The 24,310-nt window shown below is 31.2% G+C and overlaps 1 protein-coding gene across 1 annotated transcript in view; it reads left to right on the top strand.

The window, feature by feature from the left end:
- LOC129219076 (relaxin receptor 1-like) overlaps nt 1-23,830 on the top strand; it is a 62,482-nt gene extending 38,652 nt beyond the window's left edge. The window contains exons 2-13 of the mRNA XM_054853394.1: nt 895-1,031; nt 2,069-2,140; nt 2,400-2,465; nt 5,058-5,129; nt 5,607-5,678; nt 6,197-6,268; nt 7,725-7,954; nt 9,856-10,039; nt 11,232-11,466; nt 14,302-14,503; nt 17,055-17,219; nt 23,655-23,830. Coding sequence (XP_054709369.1) covers nt 895-1,031; nt 2,069-2,140; nt 2,400-2,465; nt 5,058-5,129; nt 5,607-5,678; nt 6,197-6,268; nt 7,725-7,954; nt 9,856-10,039; nt 11,232-11,466; nt 14,302-14,503; nt 17,055-17,219; nt 23,655-23,830 — 1,683 coding nt within the window. The remainder of the gene's footprint in view (nt 1-894; nt 1,032-2,068; nt 2,141-2,399; nt 2,466-5,057; nt 5,130-5,606; nt 5,679-6,196; nt 6,269-7,724; nt 7,955-9,855; nt 10,040-11,231; nt 11,467-14,301; nt 14,504-17,054; nt 17,220-23,654) is intronic.
- The last annotated feature ends 480 nt before the right edge of the window (nt 23,831-24,310 follow it).

Here is a 24,310-nt window from a genome sequence, read left to right as displayed (position 1 = left end):
AGCATAAATCACTGAAAGAAAAAAAAGTAATTTTTGACGAATAATGATTTACTTATATTAATTAGGGTCAGTTTGAGTGGATAGAAACACGGGGTAGTTTGCAACAAACTCTTGTGCTACACGTGTGGTAATTTTAGAAGCGAAACTATTGGGGAGTGAATACTAGGCTACATACAGAAAACACTCTGAGAGTTCCGCGTGTTTTTAAACTATTGCGTAGGTGTCATCATTGTTTGAAGATGGCTCTGTGAAAGTTCAGTTACCTTACTTTTTGCTTTCTAGCGGGTCTACAAATGCAAAGTAACTGGTTTCAACTGGTTTTAAGTGACATGTAGATGATTATTAAAATCATTTAGTTATGGATTTCACCTTCCTTGCTATTTTTGATGTGCAATTTAGGTGTTTATATTACCCCATACGTACTGTACTCTGGAGTAAGTGGGAAACAACTAAGTTTGTTATTCTTTCTATTCTTCGGAAGATTAAATTTAATGAAATTACACTTTTGTGTTCATTTTACATAAGTTTAGGTAATAATTTAATTTTTTCATTTTTTTTTTCTTTCTAAATTATTTTTGATTACATTTAAATGATTCAGAGGATCACATGTGACTATGGGCCTCATATTGCGTTTTGTTGTATGAAACTTCTTAAGCTTCGAAACTGATTGTGTTCTGATTGTGTTGTAAGTTGACTCTACATGCATCAACTTTCCACATAAAGTTGATAGATATATAATATTGCTATTGCCTACCTGCATCAACTTCATGTGGAAAGAAATCACTATTTCCATTTACCCCCTCGCCTCTGGGGTAAATGGAAACACGCTGGGGTTAATGTAACACGATTTCATTTGCTTACAAACAGGCATAAAGTCCAATTTTTCTTTCCTAGCTTCTCTCAATACTCTTGAACACAGTGCGCAAAAGTTCATCTCTCAATACTACTGACAGTGTATATTGCTGTTACTTACCTGCATCAACCTCATGGGGAAAGAAATCGCTGTTTCCATTTACCACCTCATCTCTGGGGTAAGTGGAAACACGTCGGGGTTAATGTAAACACGATTTCTTTTGCTTACAAACAGTCATAAAGTCAAATTTTTCATACCCAGTTTCTCTCAGACTGTGTAGTCTTGAACACAATACACATTATTTTATCTCTCAATTCATCAAAAAAAAGAGGGGGGGATCTTAAGCAAAGCATTGAAATTCTGAGACCATTTACCACAATAGACCCTACTATTCGTTTTATTCTTAGCTCAGTACAAAGACGTTTTGATAATGTTTCGTTCCATTTAGAGTTGCTGGTTTTTACTACTCATATTTACGAAGATCATAGAAATAATCGATGCTCTCCGATTAACAGAAAGTGATTGTTAAGTTTCCCTTCCAGAAAGGACCGTTCACTCATTTACCTCCGTTAATGCCGAGGATAAGAAAAATGAAACTATTTTCGCTAGTTTCTACTCTTCGCCTATGAAAATATTTTACATAGGTTACTGTCACAGGTGGAGAAATAGACACAATTAAGCAAAATTTCATTTCCAAAAGCATGTCATCATTTTACATCTGTTAGTATTGTTACTAGAGAAAGAAATATTATTTCTAAAGCGAGTTTCCCCGAACATTGACATTGAGTGTAACGTTACATTTACTTACACTCAGTATCAAGCTCAAATAAAACAAACTGCACCAAACACTAACGCTCCAAAAATATTCACCGAATGGGGGAAGGGGGAATTTACAAAAGCCTTTACATGTATATACTAAAGATCTATATTAGCAGTCGTCATTCATTAAGTGGTCACTAAATAAACGGTGGCCACTAAAAATACTATACTATCATTTGTCGCCGGATCGCCACTCTTTTTTGCATTTAAAAAATATCTTCCATATTCTTTGAGAAGAGTCCAACTATGCCACTTTGTGTTATAGCAGTTTATTATTATTCTTATCATCATGTTTATTTTGAAATAATTGGATTAATTTTTGACATCTTGGTAAAAGTTTTATTTTATGAAAATGTTTCATACTATTTCAGGAATACAATGTTTTAATTTTTACAGAGTTATGCAAAGTAACAGCCTTAGGAATTTGAACACCGACGTACTAAGGGATTTACCATCATTAAATGTTTTGTAAGTAAAAAATCGTCTTACATAAATGTCTTTTTAATTCCTAACTACACGATCGATGTTTAAAATTTTAATGCGTACAATATATACTTTTATATTTATGAGAAAAAAACATATATTGCAATATTTTTCTTGCTTCTAATATTTTGGAACAAATATACGTATTTATAGATAATTATGTAAAGTTAATAAAACGTCATAACAAATATTATATGCATTTTTTTGCAAATTCAAGTTAATGTTTTTTTTTTCCTTTTCTTAGAGATTTAACAGAGAATAAATTGACCAACTTGGGAATTTTCCCACCCCTAAGGAAGCTATTTTGGCTGTAAGTAGCATTTATAACACTTTCCTTGTATTACGAAAAAGTTTACAAAATAGAAAAATATACATCAGTGCATTAAATTAGTTTTTTTTTCGTCACCTCAATCGTTAATTATGGGTAGAAAAATTAGTATTTACGGTTTTTCGATAACAAACTTATGAAGTTAGTTGTTTACAAATTTGTGCTACACTTTTCTTTGTATACAGTGGCTCCCAAAAGTGTTCGTACACCTTGAAATTTTGTAGTAAAACCAAAATAACGCAAAACTGAATTCGAATATGAAGTCCAATTTTTTTTCACACCATTCCTATGCCATTCTGAATAAAACCCAGTAGTTTTTTTTCAAAATATTACCAGATTTTATTTTTGAAATTTGTCAAAAAACGAAGAGTTAGAGAAAAAATACGCCACAAAAGTCATCGTACACTGAAATATTTTCGAATAAATTCATGATTAAAGTTATCACATGTCGTTTTTTTTATTATTTTTGCATTGTGTTGACCCTTTAAGGTTATTTGGCTTTAATTTTTTGTGTATTTATTCCTTAATATTGTGCTTATTACTTTAAAATCGCTGGTATTCGAAAAGAACCACAAACACCATTCGAAAGTTGAATTTTTTCCCCGCAGTAGTGGAAAATTGGTTTGAAATGTCTCTAAATTAGTTAATTTATTCCATTCTATAGTAAAGTGTTTGATAAAATGCTTTAAAGAAAGGAATCGGATCGAAAACAAGGTAAGAAAAGGTCAACTGGCAAAGTTAACAATGCGTGATCGGAAGTTTACAGTTAAAAAAATTATGAAAAATACACATTTGAGTGCTGAAAAAGTTTCTGCAGAATTGAATGAAACATTTTACATTTAATTTTCACTTAAAATTGTTCGCCAAGTTCTCTGATTAGCTAGATTAAATGGGACCTCTTCCCGCAGAAATTTTCATGTTCATGCGAAAAACAGTAAGCTTACGCTTTCCGTCGTAATATCAATGATAAATAAGCTCAAAACGTTTTGGAACAACGTCTTACTTATAGATGAAAATAAATTCAACACTTTGGGTTAAATTGTTGTATAATTGTAAATAGAAGAAAAAATGAGGAATTTAATCTTAAGAACTTAGTTGGATCAGTTAATCAGGACGGTGAAGGTGTTCTAGTGTGAGGGTGCCTTACAGCATCAGGACTTGGAAACTGGGAATTTTTTGATGAAATAATGAATCATTCTGTTTATTTAAATATTTTAAAAAACAATTTTAAACTATTAGCCCAAAATTTGGTAATCGGAAACAACTTTGTATTTTATCAAGAAGACCAGATAAAGCACACGTTTGCGTTTGGTTTCTCAAAAATTGTCCTTAAGCTTAGAAATATCTCCTCGATCGCCAGATTTAAACTTAATGGAACATGTTTGGAGATATCTGGTAGCTGGATTACGAAAATACACCATTAAAACGAAAAGCGAACTAGAAACAATAGGACTCGAAGTGCGGCTGAACACTTACTCGGAAACTGCACAAAAAAAAAGAAAGAAAAAACAATGAAATCTATTCCCATACGTTTAAAAGCTGTTGTTGATACTGCATGATATCCTACTAAATAATAACTTTGTAAAATTTTAGATTATTTACTAATTTTTTGACATTTTTTCCAAAGTGTACGAAGACTTTTATAAGATGAAATTTCCGGCAATTTTTGGTTTTTGATTTTTTAAAAATTATGTTTTAATGTTTTATTAAAAATTTTCATGTAGTTTTGTTAAGAATAGATCACAGATCTTATAATAAAATACCTATTCCGAAATATTAATTTTAACCAATGGATAATGACTTATTCCATTGAAAGTCGTAGGTGTACGAACACTTTTGGGAGCCACTGTATCTGCATCTTAGAGTCAGACTGACGAAAGTCCAGAAAAATTAGTGTTTAAGGTTTTTCGATAACAAACTTATGAAGTTGTTGGTTGTTTACGAATTGGTGCTACACTTTTCTTTATATATCTGCATCTTAGAGTCCGACTGAGGAAAGCCCAAAAATTGCGATTTTCTGTTTATTAGTGCATCTTATGTATAATTCAATTCCGCATCGAGTCATATGAACGTAATACTAAAAAAAAAAATCTTTTGTAATTATTTACCAGTGTTAAAAAACAGCGCGTCCCATCTTTTTTTTTCTATGCTCCGGACAAACGTTTTCCCTCTCTCCTCTAAAGTAACGATTATGTGACTTACGTTGTTATGGCTCTGACCTCTGAGGTACAGATATGTACTCGTATTTTATGATTATGCTAACAAAAAATTATACTAATAAATTTTCTCAATCACTGTTTTTACGATTTTGTGTATGCATTTTAGATAAACGCATACATTTGAATAAATCTAGACTAAAATGAACTTTTCATTCTTACAGCCATATTACTATTAATAGAAAATCTTTTGAAGTCATCAATCGAATCTTACCTTCTGTCTTTAAAACATTTTATTTATTTATTATTGGAGAACAAATTCATCACAACTGACATTATTTTGTGTATTCTTAGCTATTTTTTAACATAGCAACTTGATCATTTTAATCAAAAAATATCAATGCTATTTCTTTTACAGAGGATTAGGCAAAAATAGCTTACTCAAAATTCAAAGGTCAACCTTCCGGCATTTGACCTCTCTAGAAGTGCTGTAAGTATTATTGTTGAATATTTTCCTTTTTACATTTCTTGCTATTATTAAGAAATATATAATGCTATTATTAAGGAGTATATTATTAACCAGAAAGATATATTAAAAAAATAATAATAATAAAAAAAACAGCTTCTTTACCCCAAAATCAGTCCGACTCCTTCAATCTTCTACTTCATTTGGTTCGTCGGAGTGTCTTATAAAAGAAATATCTTTTTTGATGGTGAAGGGAATAATTTTTCAAGAATAATTCGTTTTCCTTCTTTGAAATGACTAGAATTTACCATTTCCAACAAAAGGATTAGTGTTTCTATCTTTTGCTTCATGACGAAAATGATAAAACAAAATAATGGTTTCAGAACTTCTTAAGTATACAATATTGATAAATGTAAGGCAATTATTCATCATGCTATGCTTTCATGCAAAATGTGAACTCTAATCTATTTCCCTTTTTTCTTGTTTTGTCTTTTAATTTAGAATATTGAAAAACAATTTCATTGAAGATATTGAAGAAGCGTCCTTTTCTTCCCTTGTGAAACTGATCGAGCTGTAAGTGGTTTTCAATTTAAAAAACATATTGTATAGTCCAAAAGTAACATGCTCATTGGTAAACCTTTGATATGATGTATGTCAACATGCCAAAAATCATTTATTTTATACGAAGTGTTATTAAAATTTTGTTAGTATGTAGTTGTTATCAGATAGTATTAGATCTGAAATTTAAAAAATATTTTAATGATGCTTAGTCTACAAAAATAAATTGAATTAACAAAAAATTAAAAAGGGAAATATTATTTTGTGGCACCAATATAATGCACTAATTGTAATTCATTTCTTTTTTCAGTGATATATCACACAATTTACTAACTTTTTTGAAGCCAAAATTATTTTTCAATTTGAAGAACTTGAATAAACTGTGAGTACAAAATCTAGCATACTTTTCAATTTCTTAATTTGCTTAGTTCTGTTCGTTTTAAAAAATATCCCCCATCTTATTTGTATATTATAAATACATTTCTTTGTATATAAATCTGAATTTAGAATTCTTTTTACACTTGTATTTACAGGAACTTAGAATCCAACATGATCACATCTTTGCCAACAGAAATATTTCGAGATTTACATTCATTGAAATCTCTGTAAGTTTGATATTATTCTTCCGAAATTACATTTCCTTGAATGTTGAAACTCGAATTTTTGTTTATTATTTAAGTGTGATTTATCTTTCCTAGATATCTCCAAGGATTGGAAATAAAAAATATTGACATCCAATTGTTTCATCCTCTAACTAGTTTGGAATTCATGTAAGTTGAACTTTTGTTTTCGTATAATTACCTCCCGCCTACCCAAAACCCCCACTATATCCTATCCATTTCAATGAAACATCGGCTGAAATTGAGATATAGTCCTGATGTTCCATCGCTATCGTCTCAATATACGATTATGAGTGCTAAAGCAAGAAGCAATCTTTTTTCTCTTTTTATTTATATATTTTAACTCTATGAAAATCTGGAGTAGTTAAATACACTATCGAAATTTTTCCGAGCCAGGACAAATCTTGAAACTGCCATCCATACCCAGTTTGATGTAGCCTAACGAAAAGACGCTTATTTATGTCACGTAATTCCTTATGATTCTAAAGATAAGCTAATTTCAACAGTTAACGTATTGTCGTAGCTACTAATTTTAACTCTAACTTCTTAGACGCCTTTAAAGGCCGTACACTACGTTTTCTTCCGTCTTTCTAAAGTACTTGTATTTTCATTTTCAAGTAATGTTACATGCATACAGAATCAAAGATGCTCCAGTACTACGACAATATCTTGTAACGCCTGTTATTCAAATTCTAAAAAAAAAGAAAAATACATATGCATTTTTTATGAATTTTTATGAAACGGAAACTCTACTATTTTTTAAATTCCTTAAATATAAAACAAAAATCGCTTTTCTTTGCTTCTTGCTACCAAGTTCTCTAATCTATTTATTTTTAAAGATTACTTTAAGGTATAAAAACGGTTATTTTTAGTATTCTTTCATTGGTAACTCTGCCGTGATAGTAAAAGAGCTCAAAAAATGATCGTTTTCTTACCGTCAACTAAACTTTAAACCATTTAAACAAACAAAAAACGGTAGCACTTGGTATCAAGAAGAGAAGTCTGTACCTCAGAGTTACATGGACGTAAGTCACATTATGGTAATTTTACAGGAGAGAGAAAAAAACGTTTTTCTGGCGCATGCAAAAGATTTGACGCGTGCTCTTTTAACCCTGGTACAAAATTGAAAAGGAATTTTTTTAAAGAATTGCGTTCACATGGCTCGATAAGGAATAGGCTTCTACATACAATGCTCTATTAATCGGAAAATCGCAATTTTTTGGACTTACGTCAGTCTGGCTTTGAGGCACAGAAATAATAACGCTTTTTTTTTTTTTCATTTTTAAAGAACTGAGAAAAGATAGAGTTTCCATTTTACGAACGAGAAATATTTTTTAAACTATATAGGAGGCTCTACAACCTCCCTGCACGTAAAAATTCTAGCTCTGCAATATTATTACCAGTAAAAAAATTATCTGATACCATTTCTTTTTTGTTACAGATATTTCAAGAAATTCTTTTACTGCAGCTATGCTCCATATGTTCGCATTTGTACCCCTAAAACAGACGGTCTGTCATCAACTGAACATCTCCTGGTTTGGCCAGCATTGAGGATGTCTGTATGGTTTGTTGCTCTAATGACGTGCGCTGGAAACACAGTAGTGTTGACATGGAGAGTGCTATCACGAAAAGAGGATCGTGTTTTATCATTGTTCATTAAAAACCTAGCATGTGAGTATAACATTTAATCATTAAGCAATTAATCCGTCCATAATGCTGCTCTGAGTGAAATTTCTAAAATGCATATTTTTTTAAGTATTTTTAAAGGTATTTTTTTTAATTTAATTTGTTTTATTGAAAACATTAAAGCGTTGTTGCAATATTTGTCTAAATAAAGCTATTCACTTCGCTCCTCCTTATTCTGTTTAAATATTCTACCTTAATTCACTATGCGTTTTACGTGTTGAGATAATAATTAGTAAAATTCTTGTAAAGCTGCTAAACAGTAATCAATAATACATCCTATGTCTTTACGTGCAGGGTTTTATAAAGTTTTACGTCGATAAAGAACATTTATTTAACTTTCTTTTTAACTTAATTAGACGAAACATTTTTACATTCATACATAATTATTTTTTATTTTGACCCACATTTCATCGAGTTTTCTTCCCGTTGAAGGAATGTTAGTTAAAGACCTGTAGGTGGCGCCGACATCTAAAACTGAAAATTGTGTCTGTGAAAGAAAAAAGAAAGAAAGAGAAAGGTTGAGGGCCAACCTTCCCCCCTCCCCTAATCCTTGGATTTAATGCATATTTCCTACCCTAATATCAGTTTATATCATATAAGGTCTGTCATGACCGAAAGGACCCTAGAAGGCAATTATTCTGGCTGCGTTAGTGCTTGGCGCGAAGTGGAAAATCGTTTAAAATTTCCAGGACTGCAAAAGGCGCACACGAACAGTGTATTAACGTTGGGAGAAAAGCATTTTTAGATAAGTGTCAAAATAAAATTACTGATTTTGAAAAAAAAAAAAAAGAACCGACTTCAAAACTGCAGCTGGAAATTGCTTTAAAAGGAAAAAATAACATTATTCTTGAAACTCCATCGAGATAATACTTTTAAACATAATTTTTGAAATTGGAGCGAAAACGGCAGGTAAATTGACTTGGAACCGTACTACTGATTTCTTTTATAAATCCCGCTTTGAAGGAAAATCTTAGTTGGAAGAATCATATCAATCATGCAGCTTTTTCAAATTTCATTGCAATTCTTAATATTAAACACAGTTACTTTTTGACAGGATTTCTGATGTTTTTCACCGTCTATTCCCTTCAGATCAGACCTGGTGTCGTGTATACCGGACATGAACTTCAAATTACGTGATATTTTTTGTACTTGACGCTTTACGTTCTGCTTGATATTATCTATGTAAGCGTTTCTCATTTTGGGATTGGCAACGCATCCAAATAGTGATTGGAAGATTGGGATTCGGCGGGTCGGCGGGACCACCTTGACAAAACGAAATGCGCACGGCAAAAACAGCGCCCGCTGGGGTTCCCGAAATGGCATAATTTTCTAATGATGGATTCTCGCTACAAAATTTTAGTTCTATTTCTGATTTAGTTTAATGTATGATCGTTTATTCAAAAATTTTAAAATGCTGATATTATGTTTTTCTATCGCTTGTTGAAAGTTTTACAAAAGAAAAACAACTTGTGCGATGTTTTAGCCTTTTTTTTTTCGCTGAAGTATTTATTGCTAAATGTTTGTCTGGAGTACGAGACTTGACTTAATCTTTTTTAATTTTTTACCAACAAGCTTGAAATTTTGTTTGTAAGATGCTCTTTGACATAGTACTCTAAAAGTCCAACCAAAAAAACTGGGGTTTATTATTTCATGATTCCAACTGAAGGGGTTAAGTATCCTTTTTTATTCCTATTTGATTTGGACACATTTTTTCTTAATATTTAGTTTTTAAATATTAAATATGCCAAATCAAAAAGCCAGTATTACATTGAAGACATTTTATTTGACTGAAATTGCTGAGTTATTTTTGAGCTTCATTGCAAAATTATCCTTACTTATTTTAGATGTTGTTAACTACATTAGTCATTTATTGTAAATGTATACAGTTGCAGATTTGCTGATGGGGATATATTTAGTAGCTGTTGGTGCTCAAGACGTTTCTTTTAGAGACAAATATAATAAATATGCTCATGCATGGATGTCAAGTTGGCATTGCACTGCTTGTGGTGTCATAGCAATGATATCGAGTGAAGTATCGGTTTTAATTCTGTCCCTCATTACATTCGAAAGGTATGTACATCAATGCCATTATGTGCTTCATATTATAATTAGCATATTCTGTAGAAAAGTAACTAGAACATTTTGTATATCTATGCATTTAACAATCTTATGAGGATTATATATTTCAATAAAGAGCTCTAGCATTTTTATACTTTTTTTACCTTATTTCTCCATACAATTGTAATTATAAGTAGGTTAAACGGCCTCATTCTATATTTTGTCAGTCATAGAATTAAAAAAATTAGCAGTTTAGAGGAAAATAAGATAGCAGTAAATTTAACCTCTTAACAAGTGTTTTATTTCAGCTTCCTTGAAAAATTAGCCCTTTCATTACGTATTTGTGGTCATTACAACAAGGCAAAAATACTGAGTCTTTAAACTTGTTCCAGGAATATTTGCCAAAATTTTGCACTTTTAACACTATTTTGACACGAAAATAAACGGTAAATAAATATTACAAGGGAGCTTTATGCATTCAAGTACTACTGATGAGAAAAATAAATGATTGTGAAATAATTATTAACTTTAGAGCAATCATATATTAATTATTTATTGATATACGTAAATTATCTAAAACATGAAAAGAAATAAAATAAAATGAAATGGGCACGAAAATTTTTGTCTGAGTTGAAAATTGTTCGCACATCTAGAAATTTGGCCAGTGGAAATTGCAGTCGAGGTAGAAACGGCGGAGTCTCACTGAATTTTCTTTCGTTTAGAATTGTTTATGCTGTTGCAGAATCAGTAACTTGAAAAACATATTAATACGGATACACGAACTTTGATTTTGAATATATAAATCTACAATGACGAATCCTGAGCATTTGTTCAATACTAATACCAATTGTGATTACATTGCATACTTTATTTCTACTCTAATTGACAATAAAATTTGGTAGTCATTAAACTGGATGATTTTCTTCCTCTGCTGTTGAATCACACAACTCTCTTGTCATTACTTAATTTACAATTTAAGCAATTAACCTTTACCTTTAATGCTAATGTAGACCATCGCTAAAATTACTGTGTTTTAAAATATAACTACCAGGCGTAAAGATATTGTGAACATAAACACTTCACTTTATCATGATTGTAAATTCATTAGTTGTTTCTCATGGAACTAAAAATAATACAGGATTTTTTACATTGTGTAACGTGTTCTTATTCATAATACTAATAGTGTTTGAACTGCTTGTTCCAGGTATCGTTGCATACGAACCAACGTTCGAGTAGTAACACTTGCTGGTGCTCGATATTGTTTGGGAGCCGTTTGGGCAGTTGGATTTTTGCTTGCTATTATTCCAGTATTAACGTGGCCTCAAGAGCAAGGATTCTACTCGAGCAACGGCCTTTGCTTCCCCCTCCACATCGACGATCCATATCTCCTGGGATGGGAATATTCTGCTTTAGTATTTTTTGGGATAAATTTCTCAGCTGTAAGAATTGATTTGAATTAATTTTTGTGCTGTAATGATTGCACTGTGTTACTCTGTTTTTACTGAGCAAAAAAATATCAGAAATCGCTGTTATTTGGTTACAGTGGTGGTCAGAATTATAAGGACACACAGAAAGTTGACCAGTAAAAAAAAATTACTTATGAAATAATTTCGTGAAATTTATGCACAAAATGCCTTTTTATGATAGAAATCGTTATGCAATGCAGGACATTTGAAAATACAAAATATAAATGTTTTACCATGATTAATTTTAAAAATTCATTGTTAAAACTGGACAAAATTATAAGGACAACTAGCGTTTTGCCCTGAAAATATTTAGTAATCTGTAATATCCCACTTTTTTTCAGCCACTTGTATCAGTCTTGATGTTATGGAAATTGAAGAACGTTCTTGAAAATTTTTATTCTGGCTTTTTTTGGAGAAAATTAGTTTTTGCTTTTTTCGATATTGAATATCATTTTTTCATACTTCGGGGACCAGAATGCCTCACAAAGTTTCCATTAAACTTAGATCTAGCCTTTTTTTCGGGCCAGTACAGTAATTTCACGAAATAAGGACAAAGAAATCATTTTGAGGTTTGAGAAAACATGTATTATCCTGCTGGAACTAATTGTTTGAACTCGTAACTGATGGTGGGGTTTTTTCCCCCTTTTTTTTAATAATATTGCTCTGTACCTCAACATTATTCTAAGAATTCATTCTGCCCGGAATAAAATATATTGGTATAGTTTTGGTCCATTGCGAAACTTCCTCGGATTATTTATGAGCCGCCTCCAAATGTACGCTTTGAAATTTGTTTTTTCCTTCACAGAGATCGTACCAGAAGTAGCAAAAACCAACTAGTCCGTCCTAATTAAACTTTTTCTCATCAGAAAAGATTACATTATCCCACTTTTTATCAACAAGAACGCATTTTTGGCACGCTCAACCTTTGGTCTCTTATGAACTTTTTTAAGAGTCGGTCGTGACATTAATTTCACATCATGAAACTTTTTCTCTCTTTGTAAAACATATTGAATAACTCGAGAGTTGCATCGTAACTTGAATTCCCATCTACTATCTCATGATATTTGTTTTTTGGAGTAAGCTCGTCTTATTATCATGTGTTTCACACGTTCAGAAACAGAAAAGTTTCCTACCTGTTCGTCTTTGTGGTCCTTATTTGCCGAAATTTTTGAGAAAACTTTAAATACAAATACAAATGTGACGACCAGCAACAGGCTCTGGGCCCAGCTAGGCTGGTCCTAGTCAATTAATTAGTCTCCAATGAATATCAATGGCCCTCTTAAAGCTATCCACCCCCTTGCTCATTACCGCCTCTTCCAGTAAGCTATTCCAAGTGCCCACGACCCTGCTAAAGTAGTAGCTTTTCCTAATTTCCAAGTTAGCCTGAGATTTAAATAGCTTAAAACAATGACCCCTTGTCCTGCTTTCCCTGCAAAAATTTAATCCCTTTACATCTTTCATTTTGATGAATTTAAATAATTGAATCATGTCCCCTCTGACTCTCCTTTGCTCCAGGCTATACATGTTAAGCCTATTAAGTCTGGTATCATAATCTAAATCTGAGAGTTCCCTTACTAATTTAGTTACCCTTCTTTGAACCCTTTCCAATACAAAAATATCTTTCTTCAGATAAGGCGACCGAAACTGAACAGCGTACTCCAAATGAGGTCTTACTAAACTCCTATATAAAGGCAGAAGAACCTTCTTAAATTTGTTTAAAATAGATCTATTGATAAACCCAAGCCAAATGACCAATCGCTGTCTATTCAGATTTGTTTTTATTTGACGTGCAGTAAGTCATGAAGTTTTTAAAATCAACCACTTCTCTTTTCTCAAATTCTTTAAGTTTAGTACTTAGCGGCATGACTAAAAATAGAATGTGACATCCCCTATCACTTACTAAGCATTCATATCATTATGTAGTGCAGCATGCAAAACAAAAAACAAGCAAGTTTTACTTTTTAGAACAAACAAATTTAATTGTCCTTAGAATGTTGTCCATATTTCAGGCACGTATAAATTCAAACTTCATTCTATGAATACGAAATTCCTATGTATTTCGAATAAAAGTAATACAAAAAGTTCTCTTACCACTAGTTTCCAGTTATAAAATTTGCATAACTTTCCGACCAAATGCAGTCAAGATTGTGAGGATTTTTCTCTTGTCCTTATAATTATGGCCACCTTTGTATTAAAAATGACATGTTGTGGAAATTTCAGCTATGAGAAATAATAACTCAAAACTGTCTATAATATAATGGTACAAAACATCAAATCTAACAATAGTGTAACTATTATAATTTTTCATTTTTTAATGATATTAATAATTCTTCCTTACACTACATCCGAACGTAGTTTAAGTTCAAATTTTCTAATATCAGTAGAGCACTTGAAAAAAATGAATATGTATTTTGATGTTGGTTACTAAAACTTATCTCAAATAATCTGTTCCTTATAATCAGAAAGATGAACTAAGAATCAAGACGCAGAATTGGAGTAAATTACAGTATTTGATGAAAAGGAATATAAGTACCAACACACTTCACCTAAAAGATTACATTAAAATTCGTTCGTATTTTCACGCTGCTAATGCATTATAGAATGGTATAAAAGATTAAATTCGTCAATAGTGCAACTATTATTATTTTTAATTTTCAATGGGTTTAATAATTCTTCCTTACACACGACCCCAACTTATTTTAAGTTCAGATCTTCTAATATACTTAAAGCACTTGAAAAAATTGAATATGTATTTCGATTTTGGTTACTAAAGCTTACCTCAATAACACACGCTTTTTTTTCTTCCAGGTGATATTAATCATTGTACTGTACATAAGAATGTTCTTCATTATCAAACGTGACCGACAGTCGGCGAGACCTGTTATCATGAAAAAACATGAAGATGCAGTTCTGGCTCTTCGTTTCTTCTTCATAGTCCTCACAGATTGCCTATGTTGGATTCCTATTGTTTTGATAAAACTATTGGCTCTAGTTGGGGTTTCCATTTCACGTAAATATTTTTTCTGATTTCTGAATTTTAAATTGAATAAAATCAAAATACACACAAACCTGTTTTTCGTGCGGTCTTTTTTGCGCTTTTTTTTTTTTTTTTTTTTTGCGGCATATGAAAATTTCAATCAGATTGGGACTCAATTGACGAAATTATTTTTAAAACAAGTGGGAGGCAGTATCTTCAAGTGACGACATAGGCACCCCGATGGGAAGTCACTCTGACCTCCCAAAAAATTCCTTATTCGGAAAATTTTGTCCTACTACTAGGCAAAATTGTCACCACTTGGTTTACTTTGATTTGTTTTAAAGATAGGATATTCTTAGTTGTTTTGTAAGTTTTGGGGTTATTTTCTACGTGAGACTTTTTTTATGCGGTCCCTACCCACCGCATAAAAAAAAAATTATAACTGTGTTGCGAAAACAACTTTTTAAAGCTACTCGTGGAGTTTCAAACAATTTTTTTTAATGCAATTTTTTTTTATACGGTCCCTATCCACCACACAAAAACAAGTTTGGGTATATAATAATGTTTACAGTGGTTGTATGTTTTCTTAATCATTTACGGACCATAATATATTATCATTAAAGTTTTGGAATTGTTCATTCATAAAACTTCTAATTGGCGATATAAGCAATATGTTTCGAAGTAGCACTAATGTGATTGTAATTGTGCAAAAATCGGGCCAAAAGAGAATAAAACACGTGAATTAGAAACTTTTCCTAGTTTATTGTCATTTTGTCTCCGTATATGAAAATTGAATCATAAATTAACAAATAATACTTTTATATAAATATTTTAAGAATTTTCAAAGCATGGTTCTACTTAAGGCAATAAAAGATATAACTGCATAAATGTTTGCAGTGTAAAAGAGTAAGAAGACTTGTGAAAAATGGAGATATTTCTTCAAAATTCTAGGTATAGCTGTCAAAAGTTTCATGAAATAATAATGTAATGTCTGTTTTCTTTTTCATTATTAATTGATTGAACAAACGTTTAAAAACATCTTCATGAGTTTTTGAAATATTTAAGTTAGGACACAGTATTTCAATTTTTTTATGAGATTTAAATTTAAAACTGTCGCAAAATTTAAACTTTTTTCGTTTCTGATCATTGATTTGTGTACTTCAATGTCTTGTATTTGTAAAATTAACAACTATCAATTATTAAGGAGACGATTTTTTTTACTTGTTATTGGCAATTGTTAATGTGTTGAGAAAAGCACCCACACACGTATGTATTTACATATAATGCGGGTTCTAATTATTAGTCCTTCAATAAAGTACCGAGCTCTGTTTGTGAAACGCTTTTGCAAGAACAGAGACTGTTAGCAAGGTAACAGCTTTCAAAAAAAAAAATTTTTTTTGGTCATTGAAGAGTATGAAAAAAAGACTATGATTCAATGTTTGCCAAGGAATTGAAGAAAGAAATTCGAAGATGCAGATTATTTTAAAGTGAAATCTGGAAAAGGGAGGAAATCAACTGATTCTCAAAGTCAATTGAAGATATAGCCACAGCATTACAGGAACGACATTTTCTTATGACATAGTTTTCCCCTTCATCAAGTAATTTCAGTTTAAATTTGAAGTTATTGTGACCGGTGGCTTTTTTTTTATACAGCACTTTAAATTAGGTATACTTTAATTTTAAACCCTTAAATCGAGGGTTTTTTTCTTTTTGGAAAAACTGACGAAAAATAGTAGATTTTATTGCATTTATTTATTTATTTTTTGACAGAAAATTAATTGGGTATAGCATTATTGTTAGCAATTTCAGTTGGGGTAGGGGAGTGACTAAGGAGTGGGAGGACCAAAGTCATAAACAAATTACAGTACAGTAAAAGTGTAAACGATTTCATTGCATTTTCATTTTGAGTTTAAAAATATTAAAATCAAATTAATCATATTGTCATACTTACAAGCATAAAAATGGCTAAAAATTTAGCTTGGCATTAAAAATGGATGGATTACCTTTCTCATACCTAAGAACTACGTTACACAAGAAAACTTGGTTTATTCAAAAAAAAAAAAATGCTGCAGAGTTAACCAGCTATGGCAAATAATTTCTATAATAATATAAACTATCTATTTTTACTATAGTGGCACTCGGGCGAGCATTGGAAATAAAATAACGTGCACATAAGAACGTCCATGTCGGACACGGGCATGTGCAAATATGCCAGTAACTATCGCCCGTGTTAGATACGGACAAATGCGTTAAGTTGTTAATCATCCTGCAGATGAAATGATCAAAACAAATTTCTCTTTGTACTTTGTGATCATAATCTCAACTTTTATATAGATAACGCAGGTACCCAAATAAATGAAATAACAATGAAAATGAAATAACAATGAACTACCTAATAATGTCCTATATTTAAGCAAAAAAAAATATTTAATTAAGCAAGTCATCGTCTTGTTTTTTTTTTTTTTCTTTTTTCTTTTTTTTAATTGAAGCTGAACTGCATTTTAAAATATTGTTTATAAACTGCTAAACTGTCATTATAAATTTGTAAAACTCGAGACTGAAAATAAGACATTTCTCTTTTCAGATAATCTCTATGCTTGTGTTGTAGTTTTCATTTTACCCATCAACTCTGCGCTGAATCCTGTTTTATACACAATTGCTGCTCCGACAGAACTTCGCAGAAGGATAGAAAAATGGATTGAACGAAGCTTAGTGTGTCTGCAGAGATTTGAATGCGTTGTGCGATCAGGTAGTTGTAAAAATTTCAACGTACTTATGTCTCCACTTATATTAGAAAAGTAAAACTGATAAGTATAATTGAATGCGCATAAATGTCAATTGGTTGTAAATATGAAAATATTCCCTCACAATAGTTAAATAATTGATAAACACGTCTATTATCAATCTTTTTTGTCGAAAGACTTCAGATTTTTTCCCCCTCTGATCTTTCGATCAGGAAAAAAAAAAAAAAAAACTCTTCAAATTTTGCTCATTTTCGGGCGCATGTATTTTTTCTCCTATTTTAATTCCACTCAACGAGGGTAAAGCGTGACCGTGAAGAGAAGGCGGGTGACCTTGAAATGAAACCTCATTTTGTATCATTTGTAATAGGTAGAACCAGCCAGAAAGCCCCTAAAAGATAGAGTCGTTCTCACTGATCCTATATATTACAAAATAATAATCAACCTAGTACGGACGATACAAATGATGTTTCTGCTTCATGGTCATCCGCCTTCGCTTCGCGGTCAAGCTTTACTACGTACTACTAGTGTCAATTGCTATGGTGTCAGAGAATATTGTCCTTATCACGAAAAGCAACCATGAACATTTTGCATTTCTGGTGGGTCTTCTTTACCTCTCTTGTTTTTTAAAAGCAATTGGTATTGCTTATTCTGCCGTGCTAAGCGCAAAAGTCGTACCTGCATCTGAGTTCAAAATGAGAAATTGTCGTTTTAAGTTGTGTACCTTCATGTATTCAATACAGATGCAACTTTTTCAGAATTTTTTAAAAAATATTTCCCATTCATAAATGACTATAAAACATTATATGTAGGTAAAATATGCGCCAAAAAATCACTTGGTGATCATAACTCAATTTTGATTTTTTAAAAAAAAGTGCAGATACGGCTTTTGTGTTTCGCATGGCAGTATTGCTTTCACTTTACCATTGACTAGTATTTGCTTTGCTTTGTGATCGGTAAACAGCGTCATATGATAAATTCCCATTGCATGATGAATGGAATTTGTAAGAGCTAAATTATTTAGGCTCGAAAAACGCATCTGTTTTGATATAATTATATTGCCACCTTCTTTTTTGCATGCAAAAAGTGTTTTTTTTCGTTTTGGATATTTCATTTGGATTATACTGGGTGTTCCATTTTAACCTACAAGACCTTTATTTTCGCAACCGTTAGTGCCAGATGCATAATTCCAATTGCAAAAATGTTCAAAATCAGATGCAGAGCTAAGATATTGAAAGTTTGAAACAAAAATATAAATGAGTCAAAAAATACAAAATATAACTTTTTATGCGGGCCCTAAGTCCCCTAACTTATATTTAGCGACATAATCTCCATTGAAAACATTAGTGACCCAAAAAACGTGACATTTGTGCGACCAAAACTCAAGGAGATATTCCATTTCAAAGTTCTAAGGAACCATACAGAAAATGAGATTGAACTTATCGCCCTTTCAGAAGAATGACAGGTTGTCGTAGTAAAAAAAAAAAAAAAAAATATATTTATATTTTTCATTGCTATTCAAAAATAAATGCAAATGTTATGCCATGAAACACATAAACACACTACAAAACCTCAATCAATTTAAAAAACCACACTCTATGCACACATATAATTTTAAACCCTTGTTAACTGTTATATTTCCCCCCAAAAGATGCTGTTGACGGCGAGTGTAAAGTGGTGTAAGTCACAAAACGCTGCGTTTCATATCTCGGTGAATATTGGTCGCACTAATGTAAAACTTTTTGTGTTGGAATTGTTTTTCAATGGAGATTATTTCCCTGAATATAAGTTAGGGGACCTAGGGTCCGTATAAAAAGTTAAATTTTGTGTTTTTTGACTCATTTTTATTTTTGCTTCAAATTTGCATCTGATTTTGAATATTATTTCAACTAGAAGTATGCATCTAGGACTAACGGTTGCGGAAATAGAGATCTCGCAGTTTAAAACGGAACACCCTGTAGATTCTTTGTACTTGTAATAGTTATGTATATTTTGGAGTATTATTGAACTTTAAATGATTAGATACAGTAATTATGAATCGTTATTTTTTTAGCCATATCTGATGTGAGAATTTCCTACAACAAAGATACATAGTATTCACTGATTTACAATATGTTTTTCATCTTTATTTTCACTGCTTTGAAATAAATAGGCTTTTGTTTTAAAATATTATATTTTTTAACTATCTTTTATTTACGATTACAGTTGAGCTCATTTCTTGCTGCTCAGATAATTTATGCTTGGATGATTGATTCATGAGTTATGATAAAACTTTAAAAGTATTATTATTTTTAGTGTACTTTTTGTGTGATATTTAGTATGGATAAAAATCCATATGATAGAGGATTGCAGATTCAAAAAGACAAAATACAGAGAATGTAAAAAAAAAAAAAAAAAACAATTCAAAACGTTGCTGCAATCCTCGATTGTGAAAACTTTAATTTGCCAAAACCCACTTTTCTTGGATGACACAAAAGTTATTCGGTCTTTAAACTCAAAGTTTCTGATGCTATAATACGTTAGGGGGAGTTAGAAGGAGTGGGACAAATTTCACAATTTTTGTTTTACTTTACTAATTCAAACTTATCAAGAATGCAGCATATAAAAATCTAATAGCTTTGACGCGATGAAGTCTGCTTCCAGATCGGTTATTCCCTATTCCAGACTGTTGAATCTATAATAAAGACGAAACTGTAGTTTTTGAATGGGATAACAAGGCTGTCGGTATATTGCATCTAGTTCTGTCTTAAAGGCGGTAACTACTTACTGTCTAATAGTATGTTTGTTAAGCTATGTAAAAAGCATTTAAAATCTGTAACATACAAAAAAAACCAGTCTTTTTATTTAATAAATTTATGTATTTATTAACTTATTTTTTATTTATTTATTTATTTATTCCAAATTTTAAAAATGTAAATTCTGTCCCATAACTATCTTACATGAGGGGAAAATGGGACAAACATGAAGGAGGACTAGCACAAGATTTCAGAATTTAAATTTCGCGAGTTTTGTATTTTGATCAGACAAAACTGAAAAATAGTAGGACTCGTCTCCTCTGGTGTCACCAAATATGTGTGGTTGGGAATGCTTTTATTCTGATTTCTTTGTTTTTTTTCTTTCTGTAAGTTATTTTCTTGCGGAAAATGAGATTTTTTCTTTTTCATATACTAAATTCTTCATCTCACTGTTTGTATACATAACTCTGACAATGTTGCAAACACTATTTTTTGTGAGTCTAAAATCTTTATTAAAGCTGTCATATTTCGAATACTACTTACAGTCAATTCAACTGTTTTCAGTTTGTTATTATTTGATATATTTTCACTTTCTGGATAATTTTCTTCCCATATGCTTAGCATTTTCCAAAATAAATAAAAGTCTCTGGTAATTCTAATCTTTTATTTAGAGTAACAAAAGTTTATTTGATAGAATATTTGTTACATTACTAAGATATTATTTATATCTGTTTTGGTGAATGGAATGTTACCTTTTACGATTTTGAATATTACTTCATTACATTATAAAGATATATTTTTTAGAGAAATGAAAAATTATCATATAAGCTTTGTGCTACAATATTATTAAAGTGAAAAACCAACGTAAATAAAACTTTTTTTAAGCACAAAATTTTGAAGAAGTTTTCTTCAAAATTTGTGCTTTATTTACGTTGGTGTTTCACTTAAATTATTTTTAAGGTAGCATATAACGGAGTTATTTATGTATTTTCAAAACAACTTGTCATTTCATTGCAACATCCCAACAATTAATTTCAATAATCAACATGAAGAGAAATTAAAACTTGAATCGTTAAATGATTAGCTGATTTTCTGATTTCAATGCAAATTTCGGGATAATGTAGACTGAAGCAACGCGTAGTTAAGCAACAAAATAAATTAAAATATACGCTTCTAATTTGTTAAAATATTTTTTATAAGCTAAACTGCGATTTACTGTGTTAAAATCAATGTATCGTTTCCTGACTTTAACAACAACAGAACTGTAGCTCGGAATCCTACTACGAGTTTATTATTTATTTTATGGAAACGTGGATTAGAATCCTGATGAAGAAAAAAATATACATTAATACGACTTTTTTTTTTCTCCCGGATTTGAACCCACGCCCTTTTTATTAGCATGACGCTCTATCCATCCGAGCCGATGTGTCTCTGTTTTGGGATGCTCTTCATTGAAGTAATGTGCAATAAAAAACAGAAAAAAAAAACTTATTTGTTGACAACAAAAAATAAATAAATAAATAGACAGTGGGTCTATCTTTAGTCATTAGCTGGCACGATAAGCTTTCAAACGAGAGAGGTAGGAGAAGGTTGCCGTCAATGAACCGGTTCAATGACAAGACAAGGAAGATATTTCCCGTACCAGAGTTTGTGCAGACGCGTAATCAGTTTTAGTACCTTCATTTGTCTGAAAACTGTCTACTGCAGAGTTGTCAATTAGCTAAAATTACTTCATCATATTGTTAATCGGTCAGAAAAGATTTCTACCATTATCTTACTAATTATTGAGATTTTCATTTAGTTGTAACATGCTTTTTGAATATCACTAATCAATTAAACGTGAACATTGACTTAAAAGAGTGCGTTTTCAAGTACAGTTCCCCATACTTCACGTTTCATCATGATTCATCACAGCAGTAACACCTATAAGAATATTCAAAATGTCGCAGTTTGCTATCATTGAACCATTAGGTGTTTCCATGAATGGACCACCTGACAAAGTGGTCCAATTCGTGGAAAATATTTTACTATTTTCCATTTATACTTTATTATAATTTCAAGACAATATTTTTTTTATATAAAATTTATTAAAAAATTAAAACATAATAATGCAGTTTCAAATACTTTTGCTGCTCCAAAAAATGCAAATACTAGTAAAATATGGCTAGTGGACAAGTGAGAGCATGTGCTACAGTAGCTTACAGAAATAATTGCATGGACCTTAACGAAGTCTGCCGACAATATAGAGTCCTGAAAGCAATTTTAAACAGTCGCATGGAAGATAAAAACAGGTTTGTTGTTACCTTGGTCAATTATTAGAAATTTAGGAGATAAGCCCTCCGAAATAGGAATGAGATAAGTGAATCATATTTTAAAACTAGAGAAGACGTTTTTGGAATTACTTCCAAAAATTGGGGGGATTGGCCTTTCAAGAGGCTGAGAAAAATAACATGTCCGCAGATTTAATTAAGACAAAAAGTCTGTTAGTACCAAAATCTTTTGTAGTTTGAGACTTACGCTTCTGGTTTCAGTAATAAAATGGTCAATAAGTTTTTTGACATTTTAGAAATCTTGCGCAGAACGAAAATTTTCAATATCGATTTTTAAAAAATTTCCAACAGTTCAAAAGAGGCAGCAAAGATATTAGCTAAGAACAGTGTTGCACAGGTTGGGAAAGTATTAAGTGGCGAACGAAGTGTGATGACAACAGCTGTGTGTTGTGTAATTGCTGTTTTTTTTTTTTTTTTTTTTTTGTATGTTCCTCTATTTCGAAAATAAAACATTTTAGAAAATAAATCTCTTTTTTTTTATAACTTATTGTTATTTGTAGTGTTTATTGATCACCTGTTATAAATATTTTTAAGTTACGCCTTGATTTTTTTTTAATTTGAGAATGTGGTACATCGATGGAAACTCGATAGTTCATCCATAGCAACCGGTAGCCATGAATGGACCACATATATGCTAAAATATTTATTTTTAATTTTTATTCTTCATTGTGTATATTTATCATGAAAGTGATATATATCATGAAGGTATTAAAAGAGAAATACAATGAGAAATTGTTCCTATAATTAACGTGAAATTTGAGTTGAATTTCCTTTCTAAAAAATCGAAAACTGTTATGTGGTTCATTGACGGCAACCTTCCCTTATATCATGGAATTTGATACAGGAATTGAGAAGATCTCGTATAGCGACAGAAAAACGTACTAGAGAAATAACATAGAAGATGGCTTAAAAACACTATATTTTTGAGTTTAGAATACGTTGTAATGTTTTTATTTTACAAATAATGATATAACTTGTAATTATAATGGAAAAATTGCTAATGAGGTATAAAATACGTTTTACTGTTTTTAGCACTAGTATGGCTGGAGTAACAATTAGAATTAAGTAACAGTAAGACTGATCAATCTACAGATAAAATAAGAAATAATTTCTAATATTTTGTTTAGACTTGAATGCAGCTGTGCCCTTTCTCCCGACTCTCCTTTAATAAGATTTTTAGGGTATAAGTGGCATGTAGCTCATGTGTTATGAGTCGCAGCATTTTCATCCGAAATAGTTACGGCAAAAGATTTTAGCTTACGTTCAAAGCAACACGTCTTTCTTAATTTTGTGAAAAATAACATTTTTTTCCCCATAGAAAATCCATGAAATGTTTATAAAAATACTGACCACTAAATAATGTCTTCTTTTTTTTCAGGTCAAAAAACTCCCACATCTACACCTTTGACTCAGAGTCTGACCAATACTGAAAGCAGGTCTGTAAGCAGTGGATCAATACTTCCGTCAACAGCCACCACGTCTACTGGTGGCGAAATCGAGCGCTGCATAATCCATCAAGACAGGAAAAACAGTGTAACTGTAACTGCAATTTGAATTGTCTGAAATGGAAGAAGCAGTGTTTCCTCTTATGGTCGTCTTTGTGATTCAATTCCATGCATGCAAATGCTAAATGTCTGTGAGAAAGACAATGAACAATGGCTTTTCAGCCAACACTAATTATGATATTTATTTTCTCATTAAAAATTCATCTTAATTAAGCATCATTTACATATCTCACATCTTTTGTGTACTGTTCTGTTACGATAAAGTATACTTGGACTGCCGTTATTGTGAAAGTACTAATGCAAAATACAAGCATTAGCAAAAGTATTTCTGAGAGAAGGTGACCACATTACTACATATTCAATGTTTCGTGTCTTCTAAAGATTTGTACTTTTGAATTGTTCGTACGTTATCCAGAAACAATGACTAGAAGAAAAAACTTATTTTGCAAAATTAAGTGATTCAAATATTATTTTTGTACATTATTCCAGTGAAATACATCTCCGTTACCTCTTGTTTTTAAAGATATGA

The sequence above is a fragment of the Uloborus diversus genome, chromosome 3 (genome assembly GCF_026930045.1).
Source record: "Uloborus diversus isolate 005 chromosome 3, Udiv.v.3.1, whole genome shotgun sequence".
Taxonomy (NCBI): Eukaryota; Metazoa; Arthropoda; class Arachnida; order Araneae; family Uloboridae; genus Uloborus; species Uloborus diversus.
Note: the sequence above shows the minus strand (reverse complement) of the source record. Positions and strands in the feature narration are given on the sequence as shown.